Source organism: Canis aureus, chromosome 33, assembly GCF_053574225.1.
Source record: "Canis aureus isolate CA01 chromosome 33, VMU_Caureus_v.1.0, whole genome shotgun sequence".
In the NCBI taxonomy this organism is placed as follows: Eukaryota; Metazoa; Chordata; class Mammalia; order Carnivora; family Canidae; genus Canis; species Canis aureus.
The window spans coordinates 32,354,054-32,377,352 of NC_135643.1; the positions used below are offsets into that span (position 1 = coordinate 32,354,054).

Sequence of the window (23,299 nt, forward strand, 5' to 3'; positions counted from 1 at the left end):
CCACAGATACAGCCGATAGCCCAGAGTAAAATTGACTGGCAAAAGAGGCTTAGGCACAACCATGAACCAGTGGCTGTGCGAACTCAGGAGCAACCCCTAAATAATGAGGCTAAAAGATAAAAATAGCAGGGGAAAATATGAGTAGGAATATTAGAAGCTGCACACTGCAGGGAAACAGACTTTGCAGAATTAGTTCAGGCAAGTCACTAAGCAAATAGACAATCAAGCAAATAACAACAGCTATTCACCTCTGGGGGGGGGGGAGAAGGGGACCTGAGATCAGCATCTGGTATTGCTAAAATATATTCTCCAAAATGCCCAATTATCAACACAAAACTATGAGACATGGAAAGAAATAGGCAAGTATGACCCAAAAACGGAGGAAAAAGGGAGATAGAAAATGCCATTGATGGGTCCCAGATGATGTACTTAGCAGACAAAGACTTCAAAGCAGTAGTATAAATACGTTCAAAGAACTAAGGGAAACCATGCTTAAAGAATGAAAGTATAATGATGGTGTCGCAGCAAATAGTGAATATTAAGAGAAATTTTTTAATTAAATGGAAATTATGGAAATGAAAAATATAATAAATCAAGTAAAAATTATTTGAGCTGGTAGAAGATAAAAATCAGTGAATTTGAAGATAGATCAAGAGAGATTATACATTCTAAAAAACAGAGAGAAAAATAATGGGAAAAAATGAGTAGAGCTTCAGAGACTTGTGGGACATGAATAAGCACACCATGTACAAATAATGGGAATAACAAGGAGAGGAGAGAAAAGGAGAGAAAAAGTATTCTAAGATAAAATGGCTGAATTTTTTCTCAAATTTAGTGAAAAGCATCAAGTTACACATCCAAGAAATTCAATGAAGTCCAAATAGAATAAACACAAAGCAGTCCACTTCAGCAGACATGCCATACTTAACATGTTGAAAGGACAGAAAGAAAACGACAATCTCGAAAGCAGTATAGGAAAACAACTCATCGCATACAAGGGAACCCTTGTAAGAATTAATAGTTGACTTCTCATCAGAAATACTGGAAAATAGAAGGCCATAGGGCAACACATGCCAAGTGCTAAAAGTAAAAACCTGTCAATGAACAGTCTTATTTCCAGTGAAATTATCTCTTAGAAATGAAGGTAAAACATATTCTCAGATAAACAAAAACAGAATGTTTTGCCCACAGATCTGGCTTACAAGGATCAAACAAGGTTATGAGGATGAAAGCGTGTAACCCCAGTGAGTACTTTGAACCCCCCACACAAAAACAAAGAACATTTGTAAAGGTAATTATGTAGATAATTCCAAAAGATAGTATAAGTACATACATCTTCTCAACTGATTTAAAAAGCAATTGCATAAAACAATATATATAATTGCATTGTTGGGTCTAAGACGTATTGAAATATAGTTCACTTGATAATATCAGCACAAGAGAGGCAGTGGTATTGTGAGAGCTTTTATCAGAGTGAGGAAATGATACCAAATCGTAACTCAAATCCACAGGAAGAAATAGAAAGAACCAGAGAGGGAGCGATGTTGAGAAGACAGATTTTATACCAGCCAAAGATCAAAAGATACTTAAAAATCTATAAATGCTTGTTCTTTTATCTTCTTCTGAGGACACTTCCTTGCAATTGCTTATGACTAGGAACTGGTACCTTTTCCCTACTTAGGAAAGTTCACTTACAAAGACAGAGGACAAGATTTAGAATAGAAGACAAGGGTTGTGCACATGTGTGCGTGTGCACGCATGTGCGTGTGTTGTGAGGAGGGAGCATACAAACTAAAATAAGCCCCTTGAACCATTAAAGTACATAATCTTGCCAGGTGCTATGGTTAGTGCAGTAAGGAAAACATTATTCTGGGATTCAATCTTTTAATTAATTGATAAAGTACAATTTATTAGTGTTTCTCACATATTGATTTTCCTTGGCATGCAGTAATTGGGATCTTGACTATTATTCAATTACATCTTACCGATCTTCAGTATTCATGCATTAATCCTCATGGAGAGGAAATCTCCTCCATTTAAGAGGCTATCCTTGTCCCAGTCCCCAAATTTCCTGTCTTATCTAAAAATTTAGGTTTTGGCTTTATAAATGCTCAATGTATACTTTGTGGCTAAGCTATAGTGAAACTTCTACATACTGAGTTTTAAAATGGGAATAGTGTTACCTAACCAGTAGAGTGCCATAGTTTTGGAATCAGTCCAGAATTCAATCCCGGTTCTTCCATGTACTACATATTATTACAGATCTCTGTTTGAGTAGTCTCAGACACATCTTAACACACCTACCTCATAAGGTTATTTTGGATTTTAAATAGAATAACATAGGAAACAGAGATTAGCAGGTGTTTAATACAATGTTTGTTACCTTAAGCCTTAAATGTGAGTGGGGAGGATGCAGAGAACAGAGAGATGTGACCAGAATAGGATTTACTGGGACACCTGGGTGGCTCAACAGTTACGTGCCTGCCTTTGGTTCCAGTCATGATCCTGGGATCCGGGATTGAATCCCGCATTGGGCTCTTTGCGAAGAGACTGCTTCTCCTTCTGCCTATGTCTCTGCCTCTGTGTGTGTGTGTGTGTGTGTGTGTGTCTGTCTGTCTCATTAATAAATAAATAAATCTTTAAAAAAACAGAATAGTATTTATTTTATGAGACAGTTAGAAAGTAAGATGAATTAGTAAAATGGTTACAGAGAATACTTCATAAGATTTTGTAATCTAGATGGAAGTGCCTAATATATGGCAGACACTGAGAATTAGAAAGTTAATGGGGAAAAACATGATTTTTCTGTTTTGCTACATATAAGCCATTGAGAAAGATAAACATAAATTAGGTAATCACACAAACAAAACACAAAATTCATCTGATGTGAGGATAGCTATGTGGTATGATAAGAGCATTTAATAAGGAGATTTTTCTAGCAGAAGTCAGGACAGACTTTCTTGAGATCTGAAGAATAAATAGGAGTTAATAGATGAAAAAAAGGTAGAACATACTGAGCTGAGGAAATAACTTTAAAAAGCTTTGGTTCAAGAAAAGCAAGTGAGTATGAGAGATGCAAATTAGGACAGGGAGGAGAAAGTGAAGAAAGTGAAGGAGGGAGCAAAGTATAAGATGAGGCTGAGTGAGAAAAGCAAGTAGAATCATGTAGGAAAAATTAGGTAGATTAAGGAAATATTTAGGATTTAGATGTTAGAATCAACAGGACCTATTGATAAATTGGATGTAGGAAATGAGGGGAAAAGCTTCTGCAGATCATTCCTAGGATTCTGGCTTGTAGAAATTAAAGATGGATTTCATTCCTGACAATCTGTTCATTGAATGAAGGCCAGTTTTGAGGAGGGAAATGATGGGTCTGGCCTTGAATGTGTTGAATATTGAAGTATATTCAAGATATTCAAGTGTAAATGTCAAGAAGGCAGTTGAATATATGCGTCTAATGTGCAAAAGAAAGGTCTGAGCTGGACATAATATTTATATAATTGATTTATTGGTAGTAAATATAACTAATTTTTAGGGGGAAAATGTGGAGTGAAAATAGATGAGGGCTTAGGACCAGAGGTTGAGGGTCAATATTTAATAGCTAGGTTGAGGATGATGAATCCACAAAGGAGACTAATAAGGCGTAGCCAGATGGATTAAAGTAGAACCAGGAGAATGTAATGTCATAAAATGTAAAAGAAAAGGAAAAAAACGGTCATCACGAATGCAACTTAAGAATGGAATAAATGAGACCTGAAAAAATATCTATTTAATTTATTGATATGACAGTTTATTGGCAACCTTTTCAAGAGCTGTTTTGGTGGTGTACTGGGGACAGAGACAGACTGGAGTAGGGTAAGTTGTGAATGGATGGAGTAATTCTCCCTGGATCTCTTGAACTAAGAGCTTTTGTTCAGGACTGTTTTTTCAAGGGCACTTGTTAAATGAACAGACTTGGAAGATAGGGACACTGTCTCCCTCTGGAACAGAGAACAAATCTGTTTGCTGTCCAGTATAATAAAGATAATGTCTCCCTCTGGGACAAAGGTCAGGTAGGTTTTGCCTGTAGCCCATAATAAAAGATTAGAGTTCTCTAAGTTCAGACTTGCTCGGCTGTGATGCATACCTACTGCCTGCAGCATCTACCTGTGCCACTCTATGTCACCTTGTGGGACTTAGGAGGAAAGGGGAACCAATCTCAACATGAAACTCATGCCGCTTCATGTGGCCTGAGGAATAAAGTCCTTTGCCTCCAACCCAGGCGTCTTATGTTGTCTGCAAGCATCCATGAAACTATAATAGGCTAATTTGTTGGCTTGCATGTAGAATAAAATCAGTCTCTTACAGTTCTTGATACCATGAAAAAATGGAAACTAGCCAAGTGAATTGTTTCAAATGGTTGGGCTACAAAAGAGAAGAAAATATAAGGCTGAACTAATAGAGGATATACCATGGAGGGAGTTTCGTAAAGAAGAGTAAGAGCTAAGCACGTGTAAGTATTGATGAGGGGCCAGTTGAGGGGGAGAGATCGAATATATTTAAGACAGAGGATAATGGAAGATGGATAATCTAAGGTAGGAGAAGATCCTACAGATAGGTAAGAGGAATTGGACAGAGAAGAAGGAACACTTCCTCATTTCTTTATGTGTAATAGAGAATTCAGGGAAGAGAGACATAAACTGAAGTGGTTGTTACATTTAGTATCACAGTTAAGGAAGCTCTTTCTGACTGTTTCTCTTTTCCCTGGGAAGTAGAAGGTCAGGTAATTTGCTGGAGGAGGGGAATAGAGGAGCAGAGGTTTGAAAGAAAGAAGTTTGAAATAGTCTGTGGAGAGAGCAGAAAAAATAAGCTGAGCAGAGAAATGGAGTAGGAATGAAGGGTCTTTGGAGATCTGTTGGGGGTTAATGGTAAGAAACTAGTGGTACCAATATACCCAATGGTATGACTTTCTCTAGCACCACTCAGGTTCAGGCAGAGAAAATAGTTAAGTTCCCCTAAAATTAAGGTTTTGCCCAATAAGACAATGGAGTTTAAAATTTTATTGAAATTCTGGGCCATAGAACTCAAGCTGAATGGGGATAGAGAAGAAAGGAATGGACTGGGCTAGTGGGTTGAGAGGAGTTAGAGATCAGTGGACCACAAGCCCAATGAGGTTGAAAAACATTCATTGGGAGTTGTTGAATAAACAAGGTAAAAGGAGGGATTCCTGAGTGGTTTAGCGCCTGCCTTTGGCCCAGGTCATGATCCTGGAGTCCCGGGATCAAGTCCCACATCGGGGTCCCTGCATGGAGCCTGCTTCTCCCTCTGCCTGTGTGTCTGCCTCTCTCTCTCTTTCTCTCTGTCTCTCATGAATAAATAAATAAAATCTTTAAAAAAAAAAAAAAAAAAAAACAAGGTGAAAGGAGAAAAGGTTGCAGTGAGAAGATTTAGGAGTTGTTCATTCATTCATTAGTTCATTCATTCATTCAATAAAAATCTCAATTCACAGACTAGTATGTGCCATCTAAAAATTATTGTCCTCTTGCTTGGTATGCATCTTGAGATATATCCTTAAAATATATAATTTACCTACCCAGTAACAGTTTCCTTGGTCTACTTTATTGTGGCTGGTTCTCCTTGATAGCTAGAGAAGACCAACCAAAAGTAGCAAGGAGAAATCAGCATTTTAGTTTTTACCCTATATTTTCTTGTGTTGTCTGAATATGTACAATAACCATTTATCCATGTGTTTCTAATTCAGTTTTTTAAACAACTTTTAGAAAGTTATATCTAAAAATTTCCACTTGGATAACCCTCATTAATTGATGTTTTTAATATTATTAATACATTTGCTATATTAGTTATTGCTAGTAACAATAATCCAAACTAGTGAGGAAGTAGTTGAGCACTATAGTGAAGAACAAAGAACACAGGCTTTGAAATTAACAATACTTTCTGTAAAAAATGGAGACTAAATGTCATAATGAATATAAAGTACTTAACATAATCTCCAGCATATAGTAAAATCCAGTTAATAATAGCTATTATTTTTATCATCATTGTCATCATCATCATCTGTAGTCAGAACTCTTGGTTCCAAGGGACAAAAATTCAACTCCTGCTACAGTTTGCAAAATAGGAATTTATTGGCTCATGTAATTAAAAAGACCAGAGGTAGATGCAGTATCTAGACACAGGTATTGAAACTATATCAACTATATCATTTCTTGGTTTCATTAATAACAAGCTTTCCCCCTCATGGTAATAATATGCCCTACATCTTACCAGCTAACCAGTAGCAGTGAAAGAAAAATGTCTCTTTTTTAATAGTTGCAGCGAAAGTCTTAGGTAGAGGTGCTTCATTGGCCTGTCTTGGGTTACATGCTAATTCCTTAACTAATCATATGTCCAAGGAAATGGAATATTCCAATTGGCCAGGAATCGAACTGGGGAATGGGAACATCTTCAACCAAAACACAGGGACTGAGAGTGGATGGGGGATGGTTTCTCCAAAGTTAAATCAAATTTCTGCTAAGTAGGAAAAGGTGGAATAAATGCCAGAGGCAAAACCAGCAGATTTCCAATACTGCACATATAGTTCTGTGCAGTAATACAAATGTAATACTGCAAACAGGAGAACAGTTGAAAGTACATTTTAAATTGTCACCCACTTAGCAAAAGCCTGTTTATATAATACAGCCTGTACTTTTCTTAAAGTGAGAAAACAGAGGTCTTCCCATACTAATATGCACAGATTGTGTCATAGGTTAAGGATGTTCCACAGAAAACATCCCACCTCAATTTCTATATAATTAAATGTCATAACACTTGAAGAAAAATGCAATTGAATTTAATTATCATAGAAAGATGATCTCTAAGGTATTAGTTATCTCAAGCAACATGGCACAATAGAAAAAGAAGTAAAAATCACAAATATAAATCTATCAAAAATATAGTAATAATAATATTTACCATATATTGAATGATTAGTATGTGTATTCTAAAAGCTTTTTTTTTAGATCTTATTTATTCATTCATGAGAGATACAGAGAGATAGACATAGGCAGAGGGAGAAGCAGACTCCCTGTGGTGAGCCTGATGCGGAACTCGATCCCAGGACTCTGGGATCACGACCTGCGCCAAAGGCAGATGCTCAACCACTGAGTCACCTAGGCATCCCTCTAAAAGCTTTTTATCCATTTGTTTTATTATCACAACTCTGTGAGTTAGGTAATCATTATGTTCCTTTTATTTGTGAGGAGACTGAGGGTGAGTGGTTAAGTAATTTGCCTTGTATGTGTGCAGAGCAACATTTGACTCTGTTCTCGGTGCTTCCAAAGCCTGTGTTATCAATAATCGTGCAGAGTGACTTAACCTCTTATTCCTTGCTTCTAAAGTAGGAGATTTTGTTTTAATTACCTTTAAGGATACTTGTCTCTTAAAAATCCTAATTATGTAAGGGCCCACCTTTAATTTCTCATTAATTTTTGTATCTCTTAAGAAGATTTTGAATCAATTATAACACTTTTATTTTTATGTATGTCTTTAATCATGGATGAAAAAATAATAATATCACTATCTTTATAAGAACACTTGAGTGTGCAGGTCATAGCATTATTCTATGGTCATGAAGGAAACTGCGCTTTTGACAAATGTTCTTTCATCAGGACCTCACATACAAAGAATAAAATTTGGCAAATACACAAAGTGGTTAATATTAAAGTAGAGGGAAAAGCACCATCTGAATTTCTGCATCCCTTTACGTATGAAGTGTTCTGTTTGGTTGGTTTTTTAGTTTTTATTGTATGTTGCCTTATTGCAACTCTGCCAAGTATATCTCTGCATTCTTGTTTGGAATCTTTTTTTCCACATTTGAATCTGAAATCTAGTCAATACTGAAAGGACTATGAAAAATCCACTGAACTGTTGCAAATAGCTTTGCCTTGTTTACATTTTTATATAAGATTAAAAATTTTTGAGTAATTTTTTGCTTAATAAACTCACTTCCAATATGCTGCAAATTGTGAGTAAAGATGTAAAGCAAAAAACATGCTAATGATCATTTCACTTTGTTAAATGTATTCATTCTGTAAGAAATGAAAACGTGCTTACATAGTTTTTCTTTTTGCAGAGCTCAGATATGTAAAAATTCTTTGAAAACTAAGCAACATTAGACAGCTACTAGCTATTAATACTATAATAATAACTGGCAGGAGCATAGTATACATATAAATGAATAGTGTGGTCTTTGGAGTAAAAGCTCCATCATTTACTAAGAATGGGTCAATGGCAGACATTTAATACCTATGAAATTTAGTTTCCTTATCTGCAAATGAGGGAAAATAATAATGCCACCACAGCTTGTGAAAAGATCAAACAATATGAGGCTTGTAAAGCGCAGTGCCTGGCACATAAGAGGCACTCATTGATAATACTACCACTATTACTATTACTCTGAAAACTACAAACATGTGAGAGAGTCAAGTACTCAAGAACAACTCTGTATTACTCTCTACTCTTAAAAAATACCAATAGTTTAGGAATTGAGCTGAGCATGTAAATTTTTTTAAAAAAATTTTATAGAGAGTATGTGGATGAGTGGTGGGGGGAAGGGCAGAGGGAGAGACGATCCAAGCCAGCTCCATACCTCACGTGGATCTGAGGGGTGGGCTTCATCTCACAATCCCGAAATCATGACCTGATCCAAAACCAAGAGCCTCAACCAACTGAGCCACCCAGGCGCCCCAAGCATGTAAATTTTAGCTAGCAGCTACCATATTTTGTAATCTAGTATGGAATTTATTTATAAATATTTGGACAAATTCACATCTTACTCATGGAGGAATAAAATATTTGATGTTACATGTAAGTTTTGTGGGCTTTTTTGTGGGTTTTTTGTTTTGTTTTGTTTTGCTTGCCTAACATACTGTTATTGTAAAATACTTCTATTGTTCATTCAACAAATACTTATTCTGAGCCTACAATAGGCCAAGGACAGTGCAATAGACTGAGTAATCATGTTAAAATTTATGACGTGGTTCTTGCCCTTAATGGCAATGCCTTCTTATCAAGGCTAGTGACAGGAAATAGATATATAAAGAAATAATTTTTATAATAAAATATTGTGGTAGGCAGAATAATGCCTCCCCAGAAGTGTCCATATTTTAATCTTTAGAATTTGTGAGATTTTGAAGATGTGATTAAATTTAAGGATTTTGAGATGGGGAAACTATCCTGGATTATCCCCCTAGGCTATATCTAATCACATGGGTGATTTAAAAGCAGGTAACTTTTCCCTGCTGTGGTCAGAAAGAAAAGTTAACTACAGAAGAATGGTCAGAAGAGCTGCAACATTGCTGGCTTTGAAGATGGAGGAGGGGGGCCAGGAGCCAAAGCATGTGGACAGCCATTAGGAGCTAGTAAAGATAGGCAAATAGATTGTCTTCTAGGGCCTCTAGAAAGAAATGCTATCCTGCTCACATGACTTCTAATCTACAGAACTATAAAATGATAATATTTTGTTGTTTTAAGCCACTAAATTTATAGTATTTCTTACAGCAGCAATAGAAAACTAATACAAATACAATAAATTGGAGAAATAGAAGAAGAGAAGAATCATTTTCCAAAGTTGTGTCAGAAGAGCTAGGAAGACTTTTCCAGGAAGACTCACAAAAGTTATTGTTCCAGCGTGGATCACGTGCTTTTTCCAAAGTCAGCTTCTGGAAAGAAGTTTATTACTCTTAAGACTTGTCATCTCTAAAAAAAAAAAAAAAAAAAAAGACTTGTCATCTCTAGAGCTAGGTGGGGTCTGCCTCACCTGAGGAATGTGGGCTGGAAGAGGTTCTAATAAGAAAGAGGAAAGCAGAGGACGCTTGGGTGGCTCAGTGGTTGAGCATCTGCTCAGGGGATGATGTTGGGGTCCCCAGAGTCCCACATCGGGCTCCCTGCATGGAGCCTGCCTCTCCCTCTGCCTGTGTCTTTGCCCCTCTCTGTCTGTGCCTCTCATGAATAAATAAATAAAATCTTTAAGAAAAAGGAAGAAAGAGGGAATACATGCTTCATTTTCAAAACTGCTAACTCCATTAAAACCTATACATTGTTTAGAAATTACTATAATAAAAATGCTTTGAAAATAAAGAACATCTTTTGTTTGGCAAGAAGTAAGCAAGGTAGAAAATTTATCAAGGTATTAACTTCAGTGCTTACAGACACATGAAAATTTTCTCCGTTTTTTCAACAAATATTTATTGAGCTTCTTCTATGTGCTGCTATTCCCAAGGCAGCCCCTGCTGTATACTGATATTAGAGGATTAATGGTCAGCAAAAATAGATACTGTCCATATCCTCAGGTAGAGGGATAGATACAGTAATCAAATAATCACACGCACATTTACACCGATTTAGAACATTGACAGGGCATTATATGGTGCTCTGAGATTGAGTTGAGACTTAAACTGAGACTAAATGAGAAGCAGGCATTAACTGAGCAAGGGAGGGAGGAGAGCGTGCTCGGCAGAGAAAATAGCATGTGTAAATCTGTGGCAGGCAAAAGCATGGCCTGTTCAAGAAGTGTGGCTGAAACAGAAAAAGACAGAGGGAGGCTGACGATGGGGTGAGGCCAGAGATCCAGAGAGAAGGCAGACTAAGCAGGGCCTCATAGATAATGTTAAAAATTTTGGCCTTTATCCTAAAAGCAGGGTGTAGGTGGAGTAATTGGATTAGCAATTTAAGATCACTTCAGCTGCAATGTATTAAATAGGGGAGCCAAGAAATAAACGCCAGACCGTTAGCAAACTACTGGAATAGTCAAGGTAAGATATGTTAAAAGATTGTTTGGGGATTGCAGCAGCAGATGGAATAGCAATATACACAATAAGAAAATATTTAGAAGGTAAAATAAAGAAGATATGTTGATGAGCTAGATGTGGAGGGGAGGGGAAGTGGGAGGAGTCACGAATGCCTCAGGTTTCTGATCTTTGATTCTGGTGGTGTCATTTCTTTTTTAATACAATTTTCCTAATTTCAATATGTTGTATTGCAGTAATCCTTAATTTAATTTAATTTATTTATTTGAGAGAGAGAGAGACATAACAGAAATAGTGAGAAGAACACAAGCAGGGAGGAGAAGGAGAAGCAGTCTCCCCACTGAGCAGGGAGCCCAATGAGGGGCTCCAGAACCCTGGGATCATGACCCCAGCCAAAGGCAGACACTAACTGAGATGCCTCAGGCACCCCTGTATTGCAGTAATTCTATTTAAGTATCCCAACTTACCAACTTTGCAAACTTAAAAAAAAGCCCTCAGTAAATGCACTAATTGATCAAACTAATCAATTATAACCATGCAGGTCTTTATCTCAACTAGTGTTCCTACAGTGAAGTACTGATGGCAGCTCTTACCAGACCTCAAGAGCCAATTGTTAAATTTTCAAGAACCTTGCAAGTTACTTGTAAGTAGCTTGAAAATGACCACAGTGAGAGGACCAGCTGCGGAAACTGGAAAAAATTACGGAACCAGCAAACAACTTAAATCAGAGATCCATCCACTGCAACTCCCACCCCCTACTTTCCCGCCTCAACAAATCCTACTGTTAAACATTTACCAGCACACCAATGCTTGTACCTTTTAGAAGTTATGATACTTGGGGTGGATATGCTGCATATAGAAAATACAGTCATGAGACTAATCTCACTGATTTAAAAATGCTGCCTGTTTTTTTTCCATGTTCTTAAATGTCTTGTCTTTAGGATTGTTTGAAACCCATCTAATTCATTGCTAGGTATTTTGGATATTTCCACAGAATTTCATTTGTGAAGATATGCCACTCTTAGGCATTATTCTAATGATTTTTACTTTTTCCTCTCCTTTAGATTGCCCAGATTAAGAAGTGCTGTGGTAAAGCGGCAAAATTTTAGTAATTATTGAATCTAGTTATAGGTGTATAGACGATTATCGTACTATTTTTCTTTAATTTTGTGTGCACTTGAAGTTTTTCCTATTACAAAATGAAGGAGGCTGTAGCAGCCACATCTTGCCCAGACTAGTCCCTTCCTGGGTCTTCCATTTACAGTCTCAATCCCAGCAGGTATTCTAGGATCTGAGATGATGTGATCCATTGCTGCCTCCCCACCTGGCCTCTAGGAGTTAACCAATTCCTTGTTTTCATTAAGTCTTGCAACACCTACTTCCCTGAAAAACCGACAAGCAATCTGTAGAAAAACTTAAAGCAAATCTTCAGAAAGAACCATATCAGATTAGGGTACTTTCTTTGTACTACAACCACAAAAATACTGAAAAAAAAAATCCTAAGTAGCAATAGAAAACCCCAAGTACATTGAGTACATAGATTAAAAGAGATTGGAAGAAGTAAAAAAGAAAACAAACTTTAACAAAAAGTGAAAAAGGAGGCCAGAAATGGTATCAACAATGCAAGACACTGGAGGCATAGAAAGAAATGAGGCACTAGAAGAAATACAAACTAAATCCAATAGTCTTCAGGTTCTGTCTAAAGAGAGAAGGGTTCGCTCTCAGCCAAAAACAAAATTTTTTTTCTTTTATAATGTAAAATATTATCATGGAACACATAAAATTATGAGAAGCTGAAAAACATAAAATTCACCCAATCATAGCACATCAGTGAAGAATAAAATAATTTAGAAATGAAACACAAAAACTAAGGAAAGGGGTTAACAAATACATTATAATTCAAGACAAAATTATCAGTATCAAAAGGAATCATGTAAATCCATTTTATGGATTAGAAAACTGAAGCTCACGAAAGTGAGTTGGTCAGGGTCATTCAGTTTAAGTGACGAAGCCTGGATTTGAACTCCCTGGATTTCACTTCTCTCTACACTTCTCTTTGTTTTTCTCACTCTTTTTGATAGAAATGCAAGTCTAAAACGTATTTTAAAATTATATTTAAATATAATTCAATAATAATTCTGGCTTAAACTTAAAATATAGACTTAAAAATGATGTCTTATTTTTCTACTACTTCATCAACGATCCCCTGTTCTACAGTAATTTGCTGTACTATGGGGAATGATCACCTTAAAGTCCTCTTGAAATCATTTTATCTGCTATTACAAACAAAAATTAGATTTTTTCACTCTTTCTTTCCTTCAATAAATACTTTAAATTGTATGTATGTAGACTAGATAATAGGCATTTTTAAAGGAAAAAATATTTTTATATATTGATGACTGAAATGATCAAGCTTTGGTTTCTACTAAAGGAATCTCAGTTTGATTCATATATTTGAAGAATGCCTCAAAACTTGCTCAAATTCATTGGCTCTTTTGGCAGGTGACTTTTATCTTCTAAGTTTACTTTCTTCTGGCATAGATAGCATACTTAATGATATTTAGGACTTTCTTTTTATTATGTCAAACCCTATACCTATACCTAAAGATTTTTTGTTATATGAATAATTCTCCATCTTGTACCTACAGTGAGCTAATAGGTCTTCAGTAAACAATTACTGATTTGATTCATGACTCTAAATACAATTAAGTTTAATAAATTATGATGACAACTATGTCACCTACATGACTAGTTTTTCTTTTGTGGCTGTATTAGGGTCTAGTGAGGAGAAATTATACCAATATTTTCAACAAAGATAATTTATTTTAAAGAGTTGTTAATTAGGCATTGAAGAATGGAAAAGGCAGAAAGAGAACAGTAAGGCAGTGATTTTTCAAATGATAGTCACCAGACCAGCAACATAAACATCCACTGGAAACTTGTTAGAAATGCGAATTCTGACTCCAAGCCCTAGCTTGGTTTATGAATCAGAAACCCTGATGATAGGTCCAACAATCTGTGCTGTGACAAGCCCTCTAGGGGATTATAAAGTATGCTAAAATTTAAAAATCATGTAGGTAACAACAGCTGGAAGCAGCCACCACTCCTAGGCCAGGGCAGCAAAGAAAAGAGCTGGAATTACTAAAACTGAGAAGATTGGGGAAAGGCCCTGTGGAGTTGAAACTCAGATTTTCAAGAATCCATCATTTCTTACCCAGTAGTAGTGTCTCTGTGCTCAGAGGGGGGACCCCATAGAACTAAGAACAAGATATCTGAGGAATAGGTGCCCACAAATTGGATCTAGTGTCTCAAGATGGCACATTGAGATTGATTCTGCAAGTGTTGGGAAATCCCCAACTTGAAACCAGTGGCTGCTGGTGGAAGAAATTTCTACTACCAGAGTGAAGAAGAACTGTTGCTAGAACAAAACTGACAGCACCGACAAACCCACCAGAAGTATACAAGAGCAAATCCCTTCTTTTTTCTCCAGCTGTGCAATGTCTCATTGATCCCTCTATTGGCAGAGATGAACAGGAGCCAGAAATATTTGTAGAATTTTAAGGATTGGTTTCAAGCTGAGAGACAATAGCTCAGTAACTGGCATGAAGGCCTTACTTGTAATAAGATTGAGAGGTAATAGAAATAGTAAACTTTTTTGGAAATAGTAAACATTTTTTGGTGTGTATATTGGGTACATACGGATTTTTTTTTTTTTGGACATTTTCTTAGGAGCAGATCCTAGATTGACTTTGGACTTATTGTACAAAATTATTCCTATTTGAAAACTATGTTTCTCTTGATGAGATTAATAAGCTGCACTTAGGACATTTCTAGAATTTGGACAAGAAACTATGCAAGGGCCTACAGTGAGGTCTCCCTAGCTAGGGCTAAGACTGAACAATCACAGCAGTGATGGCTTAAGGATTGCTCAATACTTAGCAACAAGACTCTCTCAAGTCAGCTGAGGCTACATTCCTTAAAATCTCGGTGTCAAGGGAATGGACTAAAAAGCTTACTTACACAAGGCAGAGCACTCTGGGTCCCTGGCTTGGAGGTTGGTAGGAAGGTTATTTTGAAATCATGGTAAAGGATAAGGGCAGTATGAACACAATTCCTCTTTTGTAATCTCAGGAAACTAGAAAATGAATGGAAATAAATCAGCTCCTTTCCAAATCTCCAAATCAGTGTTCTGGTAGTTGAGGGTCCAGTGTTGATTCTACAGAAATCAATAAATCAGTGCTTTCCATATTCCTGAAAGGTGGGCACAGACATGGTTGTTCTATAGGTCAATCAAAAGGAACATTCCCAAATATTTACTGAATGATTATCAGCCCAGAGAACTATGAGATAGTCATTATTCTTACAGACCTTCACCTATTTCTCATTTTATGTTTATGTTTGTTTTGTGGTTTTTTGTTTTTGTTTTTGTTTTAAAGGATATTGAAGAATCACAAAACCACACTGGCGAGCCTGTTGGAGATGACTACAAAAAGATGGGAACACTTTTTGGTGAATTGAACAAAAGCCTCATCGACATGGGCTTCACAAGGATGTATTTTGGAGAAAGAATTGTGGAACCAGTAATAGTCATTTTCTTTTGGATTATGCTGTGGTTCCTTGGCCTACAAGCTCTTGGATTAGTTGCTGTTCTTTGCCTTGTCATTATTTATGTGCAACAGTAAAATATGGCCGAATAAGCTGTTGTTTGACATCTGGTAGCCATATATGTGATTAGTGAAGTTATATATTTCACTACATGGAAGCCGAGAAGTTTGCCTTGTTTCAAATTGTGTGCTGTTTTGTAATTTGTAAGTGGATGTTGTTTAAAGTTAAACTCAACTCTTGATTATAACAGGGTTGAAAATATATTTTGTAGCTTATTCAAGTCTTTACTACTGTGATCTGTGCCCACTTTTAAACACCCTTCCCTTATTCCCATGCCAAATCTTAACACCACCAAAAAGTGAGCAGGAAAATAGCGGGATATGGAATTCAAACTGGGCAATATAGGTCTTGAAAGAATTCCAAAAAACATTTTAGAAGAAAAAGGATGAAACAAGGAACTAAAAAATAAGTTTTAATGGGAGAATTGCCCCCAACCACACCCACCAAATAACCCCTTATTATTTGAGAAATAATTTGGATGTCTATTGTTCCTGCTCAGCCAAACCAATATAAATGGTAATTATGATACACTACCTTAATATTGTGATGAAAATCAGTAAACCTAGCACATTTTCTGAAGATTGAAAAGGATATATTTATTATCACGGATGAAAAGTATATGTAACTTTTTTATGATGCAATATTTGGGCCTCAAATCACTTCAGTACATCATTTGAAGTTTTAGACAATTTTGGTGCTAATTACCTTTTGTGAATTTTTTAAGTCTCATAAGCCATGTCTATTGCTGGCTGCACCCCATGGTAATGCTATATTTTCTTGTATCTAACAAGTTATGTATTTTTTTTCTAGAGAAACATTTTCCATGTATTTTTTTCCAGAAATTTACATTTTATAGTTCTTTTATAACAATTATCCTAAGATTTTAAAAAAAATCTCTTTCCTATCTTGGCATGGATATTTCCCCCCAAAAAATTGATTTGTATTATGGCTGAAATATTTTACTATGCCTTTAAGGAAAAAAAATCAGCTCATTTTCTTTCGTATCTGTGTTGGAAAATACAGTACTACGGTATAAAACCAAATGCTTAATGAAATTTAACAGCCAATGTAATAGTATTCCTTTAAGGCTAAAGCCAAATCATTAATTTACCAGTCATGTTATTAATTTGTCTTAATTCAGCACTTTGGGGTTTTATATTTCTTTGAATACACTTTAAAAATAGAAAATGGCTTAGTGATATTTTGGATTTTGTTAAAGAGCCTAAAATCTGTACACTTGTGTCTCAGAGTCCTTCTATATAGACAAAGGAGGAGTATTAAAGATAATTATCTAGAAATTCAAGTTATAAGAGGGAAATGGGACAATTCGGTATTTTTATCTTTGGTAGCGCAGTTACTAAAGTATATGAAGTGTTTAATATTCTGCTTTGAAAAGTTTTTACCCAATCCTGTTTTAAAAATTTATAAGTTCTCAGTGTCTTCCATGCTGAAGCAGAAAACTGATGAAAAATGTTCAACTTAAATTTCTAAAATCAGATAACCCCTGAACAAAAATACCAATTGAAGGGCACTAAAAAGTATTGTGGATTTGTATAAATACAGACCTTTTAAAGTTTGACAAAAGAGAAAGACTTTGTACTATATCATTGTGTTTTTATTGGGTTTGAAATATTTTTATAGAAACCTTTATGAATTTGGCATAAAGGCAAGCTATTTGAAAAGGTGTCTTCATTCGTGCACAGTAGAATTGAGAGGTTTTTAATAGAAGTAATGAAATTTTATATATCTGCATTAAATATTAAAAAGTGCACTCTTTTCTAATGCTACCAAGAATTTTAATTTTTCCTTTGGAATATAAAAAAGATACAGTATGCATAATAATAGCTCTAATTCCACCAGTGCTAATATTGAAAAAAATGTTTAAGTTTGAATAGTAATGATTTAAAGTATACTGTCAATACTATGTATCTGCACACTGCTGTTAATAGGGTATATATTAAATCACATAAAGAAATGAGATATTTTGCTGCTATTCTTTCTAAAATTTTTATTAGAGCAGTATACCATCAAATTGTTTGCTTTGGTAGGGAAAAAAACAAACTTTGCTTGTTTTATAGAAATAATATATTTTCTTTTATGAAATATATTAGAATGTAGATTATACTTGTGCCCTGAAATGAAAAGAAACTGGTTATTTCTTTGGTTCATGGTATAAGAAATTAGATGGAAAATGGTTCTCAGTCATTTCAATCTCAGATCCAAGCCAGTTTTAGAAACTGTTATTCCTTATGAATAAGGACATAGAAGTTACAATGCTAAGATTATTAGATTATTAATGTATGCATCATTCATATCACAGTTCTCAATTAAAATGGAAAAGGTTAAAATCTACAAATAAACTGGCTAGAGATGAATAAGTCAATTTTCCTTAAAGTAGAAACTCAGTGTTTTATAGAATTCAGTCCTCTCATATCTTAAGCTGTGATATGCAAGGTATTTTCCCATTCCTGGCCACCAGTCAAATCATACTTGGTCCAGTAGTGTACTGGAGCCAGCTTGCACTTACTTGCAAATAACAATTGCACATACTTTCCCCCTAGTCCTCCTTCAGTGGCATCAGTTGGTAGCTTGAAATGGTCTATGAGGGGAGAATTTATGCTACCAAAATTGGCAAACACAATAAATCAGGGCCCTTTTCTCCTAGCAAGCCAGTTGTTAAACATATGTCTGCATGCCACCTATTAGCCACTCTAGAGGTCACATCCCTATTTTGACTTCTACAGATATAAAAGGAAGCATATTGAGGCAAATTCCCATCAATCCATCCAAAACTGTATTTGGATCTTTTCCATGTGGTAATTATGAATTATGGTTGTCTTCTGACCAACACAAACACATCTCTATAATCACATGTTTTGATCAGAGAAAATCTCTCTGGGCTGTCACTGAGCTGCACATCCATTAAAGGCTATCCAGATGATCAGGAAATAAACAGTTACAGAACTGATGGAAGGCAAATTACAGCATAAAGGTTTGTTGTAAAGTAGAAAGCTCAAAATAGTCAAAGCTAGGTATTGAGCAATCAAGGGCTGTTTATATGGTTTGTAGAGTATATTAACAGTTATTTTATAAATGTTTACTGATTTCAGGTTATTTTAAATGTTTTTATTGGCAATTCATGGCTTCAGAAGGTCAGAAAAGAGAAAACAATAAGACTTTCATACCTGTTAATATTTCCAGTAATAGACTTGGCCAAGGAGAATATAAGGAAAACATAGCCTATTCTCTCATCACCCTGCACATTGCCTTGGACAATGTCACCACCCCAATGGCTTCAGCTACCATTGCAATCTGTATCTCCAGTTGAGAATATAAAATCCACACATTCAATGCTTGCCCAATATTTGTACCTGCCTATCCCTTAGTACCTCAGATCTGGTATACATAAAATAAAAAGGAACTCAGCATCCTTCTCCCGAACCATCTTTTTCTTCCTATTTTTCCAATCTCAGCAAATAACAATTGTCTCCTACACTGCCCACTTATAACCAGTTGACAAGTTCTGTCTATTTTACTTCCTAAAAAACGTCTTTAATCTTTATGCCTCTCCCAGATTCCCAGTATCACTAACTTAGTTCATATCACCATCATCTCCCTAGATTGCTATCACAGGATCTTAATTGGTCTCCCCTGCCTTCATTTTTCACTCTATAATCAGAATACTCTTTCTAAATCATGATTCTGATTTCCTTGGCCTAAATCTTGCCAATGGCTTCCTGTTTCCATTATGATAAAGACCCTACTCCTTAATATATTTTACAAGGCCCCTCTGGTTCTTGCATGCTTCATCTCTCTGTACTACTACTGTCCCTTTCCAACACAGCTTTACTGAAATTTTTTTTTCAGTTCCTTGTGAGAGATGTGCTTACTCACTTCCAGAACTCTGTACCTGCTTTAGCTTCTCTCTTTAACCCCACCCCCAAACTGACTAACATATCCACAACTTTAAGACCTTTAGACATAATGTCCCCCAGGAAAATTTCTCTGATTGTTAACTCCAGTTTGATATTTCGTGTGTTTTCAGAGAACCCAGCACTTCCCCTATCAGCACTTATCATGCTATATTGTAATAGCTTGTCAGTTTCTTCCTTTTTTAAAAAAGATTTATTCATTTATTTGAGAGAGAGGGCACCTGCACACACATGCACAGGAGTGAGGAGGGGCAAAGGGAGAGGGAGAAAAGAATCCCAAGCAGGCTTAGCACTGAGCATGAGCCCAAGGCAGGGCTCTAGCCTTCCAACCCAAGATCACTACCCTAGCGGAAACCAAGGGTCCACCACCCAACCTACCAAAGCCAACCAGGCACCCCTGGCAGCTTCTTCCTTTAGACAATAGGCTCCACAAGGGCAGGGAACATTTCTATCTGGTTCATAAATTGCATTGTCTAACACAATGCCTGGCACATAATACATGCTCAAAATATTTGGCAAATTAATAAATCAACTTCATTTATTCACGTACTTCCTGTGGTGCATTAACAAAAATTTAGCATTGGTTGTATTTTAGAATTCTTTCACTCCAAAAGTATGCTTATAGTGCATAAAGAAAGTGAATTGATGTATATATTATCATTTATAAGGTTTATTCACTTTTGATGGAAGAATATTGCTATTATTTGCATATGCAGTATTACTACTATACACTTGCATATTTTTAGGAGACTATGTATTTTCAGTGTTGTACTTAGTGGAATCACTATTTCTTCAAAAGGAATATTTTAGAATGCATATGGTCACTGATGCTACCTAAATTTCATATTTTTCCAGTATTTTTCAATATGGACTTTTATCTACTAAATTTTAATTTTTTAAAAAAAACTCAGAAGTTGTGATCAGGAACTCTCAAGTATCTAAGCTTGGGTATTTCAGGCTGCAGAATAAATCCGCTCTAAAATGTTTTAGTCCCCCAGATCATATATGTTAAATAACATGTATATAAAGTACTTTGTTACTTTTCCAATAAATAATACTCTTTCACAACCCTGCATCCTGAGTCTCTCTTCTGACTCCCGATATCATGTTCTGTGTATCAGCTAATTACAGCCACATCCAGTTCGGAAATTGCTAAAGCAACAACGTACCTGAGCGTGAATCATCCCTAATGCTGCAGCAGAAAGCTAAGGCCTGATGTGTGTATGGCTTCCCAGGTGGTAGGAAAACCTAGCTCGAGATCAACCTCTGCATTCAAACTGTATTTCTCCTTTGTTGCCTTGACTCTTGTGTAAGTTAGAATTAGTGAATGAGCTCTGCAGGGACCTGCTAAGATCCAGAACTTAGTCATACACATGCTTATTAAACTTGAGTTATCTTTTCAGCAGCTTAAGTTTGATCATTTAGCCTTCTGCAACTTAATTAGTTGGAAATTTCCTTGATAGCTTTCCAATGTATCACAGAATACAATGAACTTTATCATAAGACCATGGTCCTTTTTTGTTATTGATTTACTCCTTTACTGCTTTATTACAAGAAACTACTTGATGGTAGGTTTTTTAATGTGAATTGTTTTTTACAGAAGAATGAAAATTCTATTTACAATATCCTTATTTATACCCTGTTTTAAGACAAACTCTTAGTTATTTTTTGAGAGTAGGGGATGGGATATGTAAAAACTTCTATCAATATTTGAGTATATATGCCATCTACTGAATGCCCTTCTCTGGTCTGCTACAATTGCTTCTGTTGTATAGTTTCTTGGTTTTACATATGTAATACCAAAAATACCTACGATTTCATTATTTAGTGTATTTTCAGCTTTATCAGGCACATAAGTATATATGTAAATGCAATATACAAATAAAGGCTAAGAAGAAACAGTTACAAAAGGAAAATACAGGGCTTAGCTGTTGGTTTGGAAGGATTAACTTACATTGATCTTGCATAAAACTATAATAATGATTTTTCATATAAGGTGGAGCATTTACTTAAACATTAGATCAGTGGCTTTCAAAGATTTTTATTTTGGTTTGCCCTAAGTGAAATCTTACATGAATAGCCAATATTTATAAATGATAAAAGCAGAGCTGCTATAATTGATTTTGCTGTAGGTCCAGTTCCCTGGGAAACAGACTCAGAAGAAATTAACATGCAGGAAGTTTATTAGGGAGTGCTCTGGGATCAGCAACTGTGAAGGAAATAAAAGAAACAGGGTTAAACAAAGGGAGGTATGCAATACAGTCACAGCAAGGCCTCAGTGACGCTATGGGGTGCCCTCAAACAGAGACAGCCCTTAATCACTGACCTATGTTGGGACAGGAGAGCTCTTCAGCCAAAAGCAGTTCCCAAAGAGAGCTGACAGCTGGGGCTTGTCATCTGGCAGCCCTCCTAGCAGTTAACAGAGTAAATCCTTTGGCTCTAAAGAGAGGATCTGAGCTGCCCAATACAGCATCCACTATCCATTCTTGTTCTCACCTTGCCCTCCATGATACCTGAGTCACTTTCAAAAACCCCACTCTTCAGAGTACAATATGAAGATGACTAATTTAAATCATAAACACATCAATCAAGATGGATTTTTTTAAAAAAATACGGGTTGAGGCTTTAGTCTGTTGTGTTGCCTGCTTCTACTGTAAGATTCAGGTCTTCAATTACAATGAAGTTTTAGTTGACTAAGCATTATGCCCAGGATTCAGCAAAGGCTTGAAGCTACTAGGAACAGGTGAACAAATAATTGACAGAAAAGCCCATTACTTAAAATTAGGAGTAGGAAATCCATTAGATATTGTATATATAAACTGTTAAGATGATCTATAAGCTAATAAGTCCCTCAGATAGGGCCTCACAAGACAACAGGACAAATCCTAATTAGGGTGTGTCTTGGAAGCTGGGTATGTTCAAGCCTAGATATAGGTAAGTTGACTTTGTGCTTTCTGGCCTCTTTACCAAGTTCCAAAGCAATTTTAATTCTCAAATTTTTGGAGCATGTTTAAAATAAGATTTTCAACAGCAGAGCAGAACTCACTTGTAAAGAAGTTGTATCTTCCCCAACCCCCAACACACTATTGTGACTGATTTATGACTTGGAGATTTGGCCCTAATCATGACTTTCCTATTTAATTTTAGCACAAAAGTTCTCAGCAACCGGAATTGGTAATTGAGTCGGCACTTAAAAAGAGCTTTCTCCAGTCTTGGCACAGAATATTTGGGGGGCCCCTAAGTATAATTTTAGCTGCTATTTTTATTCCTGGAATCTTAGGTGGTGGCAAGATCAAGCAAGACAGTGGCTGCAAGCCAGTTACATACTGAAACTATAGCAGTGTTTAGGCATGATTTACCCCTTTGGTTATATGAAAATATTCAAACAATATGCAAACCAACTTCCAGATAAAACGATCTGAATTTAAGACTTGGTTCTGCTATTGACGAATGGTATGGTTTGTATAAGTCATACCTTCATTTCTTTAAAATCCAAGATCCTCATCATAAAATGGGGTAACATAATTAAAAAAATAATTGCCTATCTTTCTGTTGTGCTTTACACATAGCAAGCTTTCAATAAATACTGGTCGTTATTATTAAGTATAAAGTCATATTTAAGAGAGGACATTCTTCACTATCCATGGAAGAAAGCTCATACATTGAGAGCCATAAAAGTCCTGATCTATTTTATTGTTGACAAAATATTGATAAATGCAAGGAAATTCTATGCTGTAATCCCAAATCCTCATGATTGAAATCTTTCTGAATTCTCTTATTAGTGTCAACTATTAGTGATTCATGAATCAAAATGATCATAAAAAGCAGGAATGAAGAACCTAAAGAGTTGATGAACAAATGAAATAAATGTGCTCTGTGCAACCACACCTTCTTTAATGAGATACTATGTTTTCTTTA

The 23,299-nt window shown here is 35.9% G+C and overlaps 1 protein-coding gene and 1 long non-coding RNA gene across 3 annotated transcripts in view; one reads left to right on the plus strand and one right to left on the minus strand.

The window, feature by feature from the left end:
- The window catches only part of FAM241A (family with sequence similarity 241 member A), a 44,208-nt gene extending 23,759 nt beyond the window's left edge, over nt 1–20,449 (plus strand). The window contains exon 2 of the mRNA XM_077882299.1: nt 15,221–20,449. Within this exon, the coding sequence (XP_077738425.1) occupies nt 15,221–15,466 (246 nt within the window). The 3' untranslated portion in view covers nt 15,467–20,449. The remainder of the gene's footprint in view (nt 1–15,220) is intronic.
- Nucleotides 20,450–21,020: 571 nt separating this feature from the next.
- Nucleotides 21,021–23,299, minus strand: part of LOC144303896 (uncharacterized) — a 47,465-nt gene continuing 45,186 nt past the window's right edge. Inside the window, exon 5 of one of the 2 annotated variants that reach the window (XR_013370921.1) lies at nt 21,021–21,590. This is a non-coding gene — a long non-coding RNA (uncharacterized LOC144303896). The remainder of the gene's footprint in view (nt 21,591–23,299) is intronic. The other variant, XR_013370922.1, reaches the window with a different exon arrangement.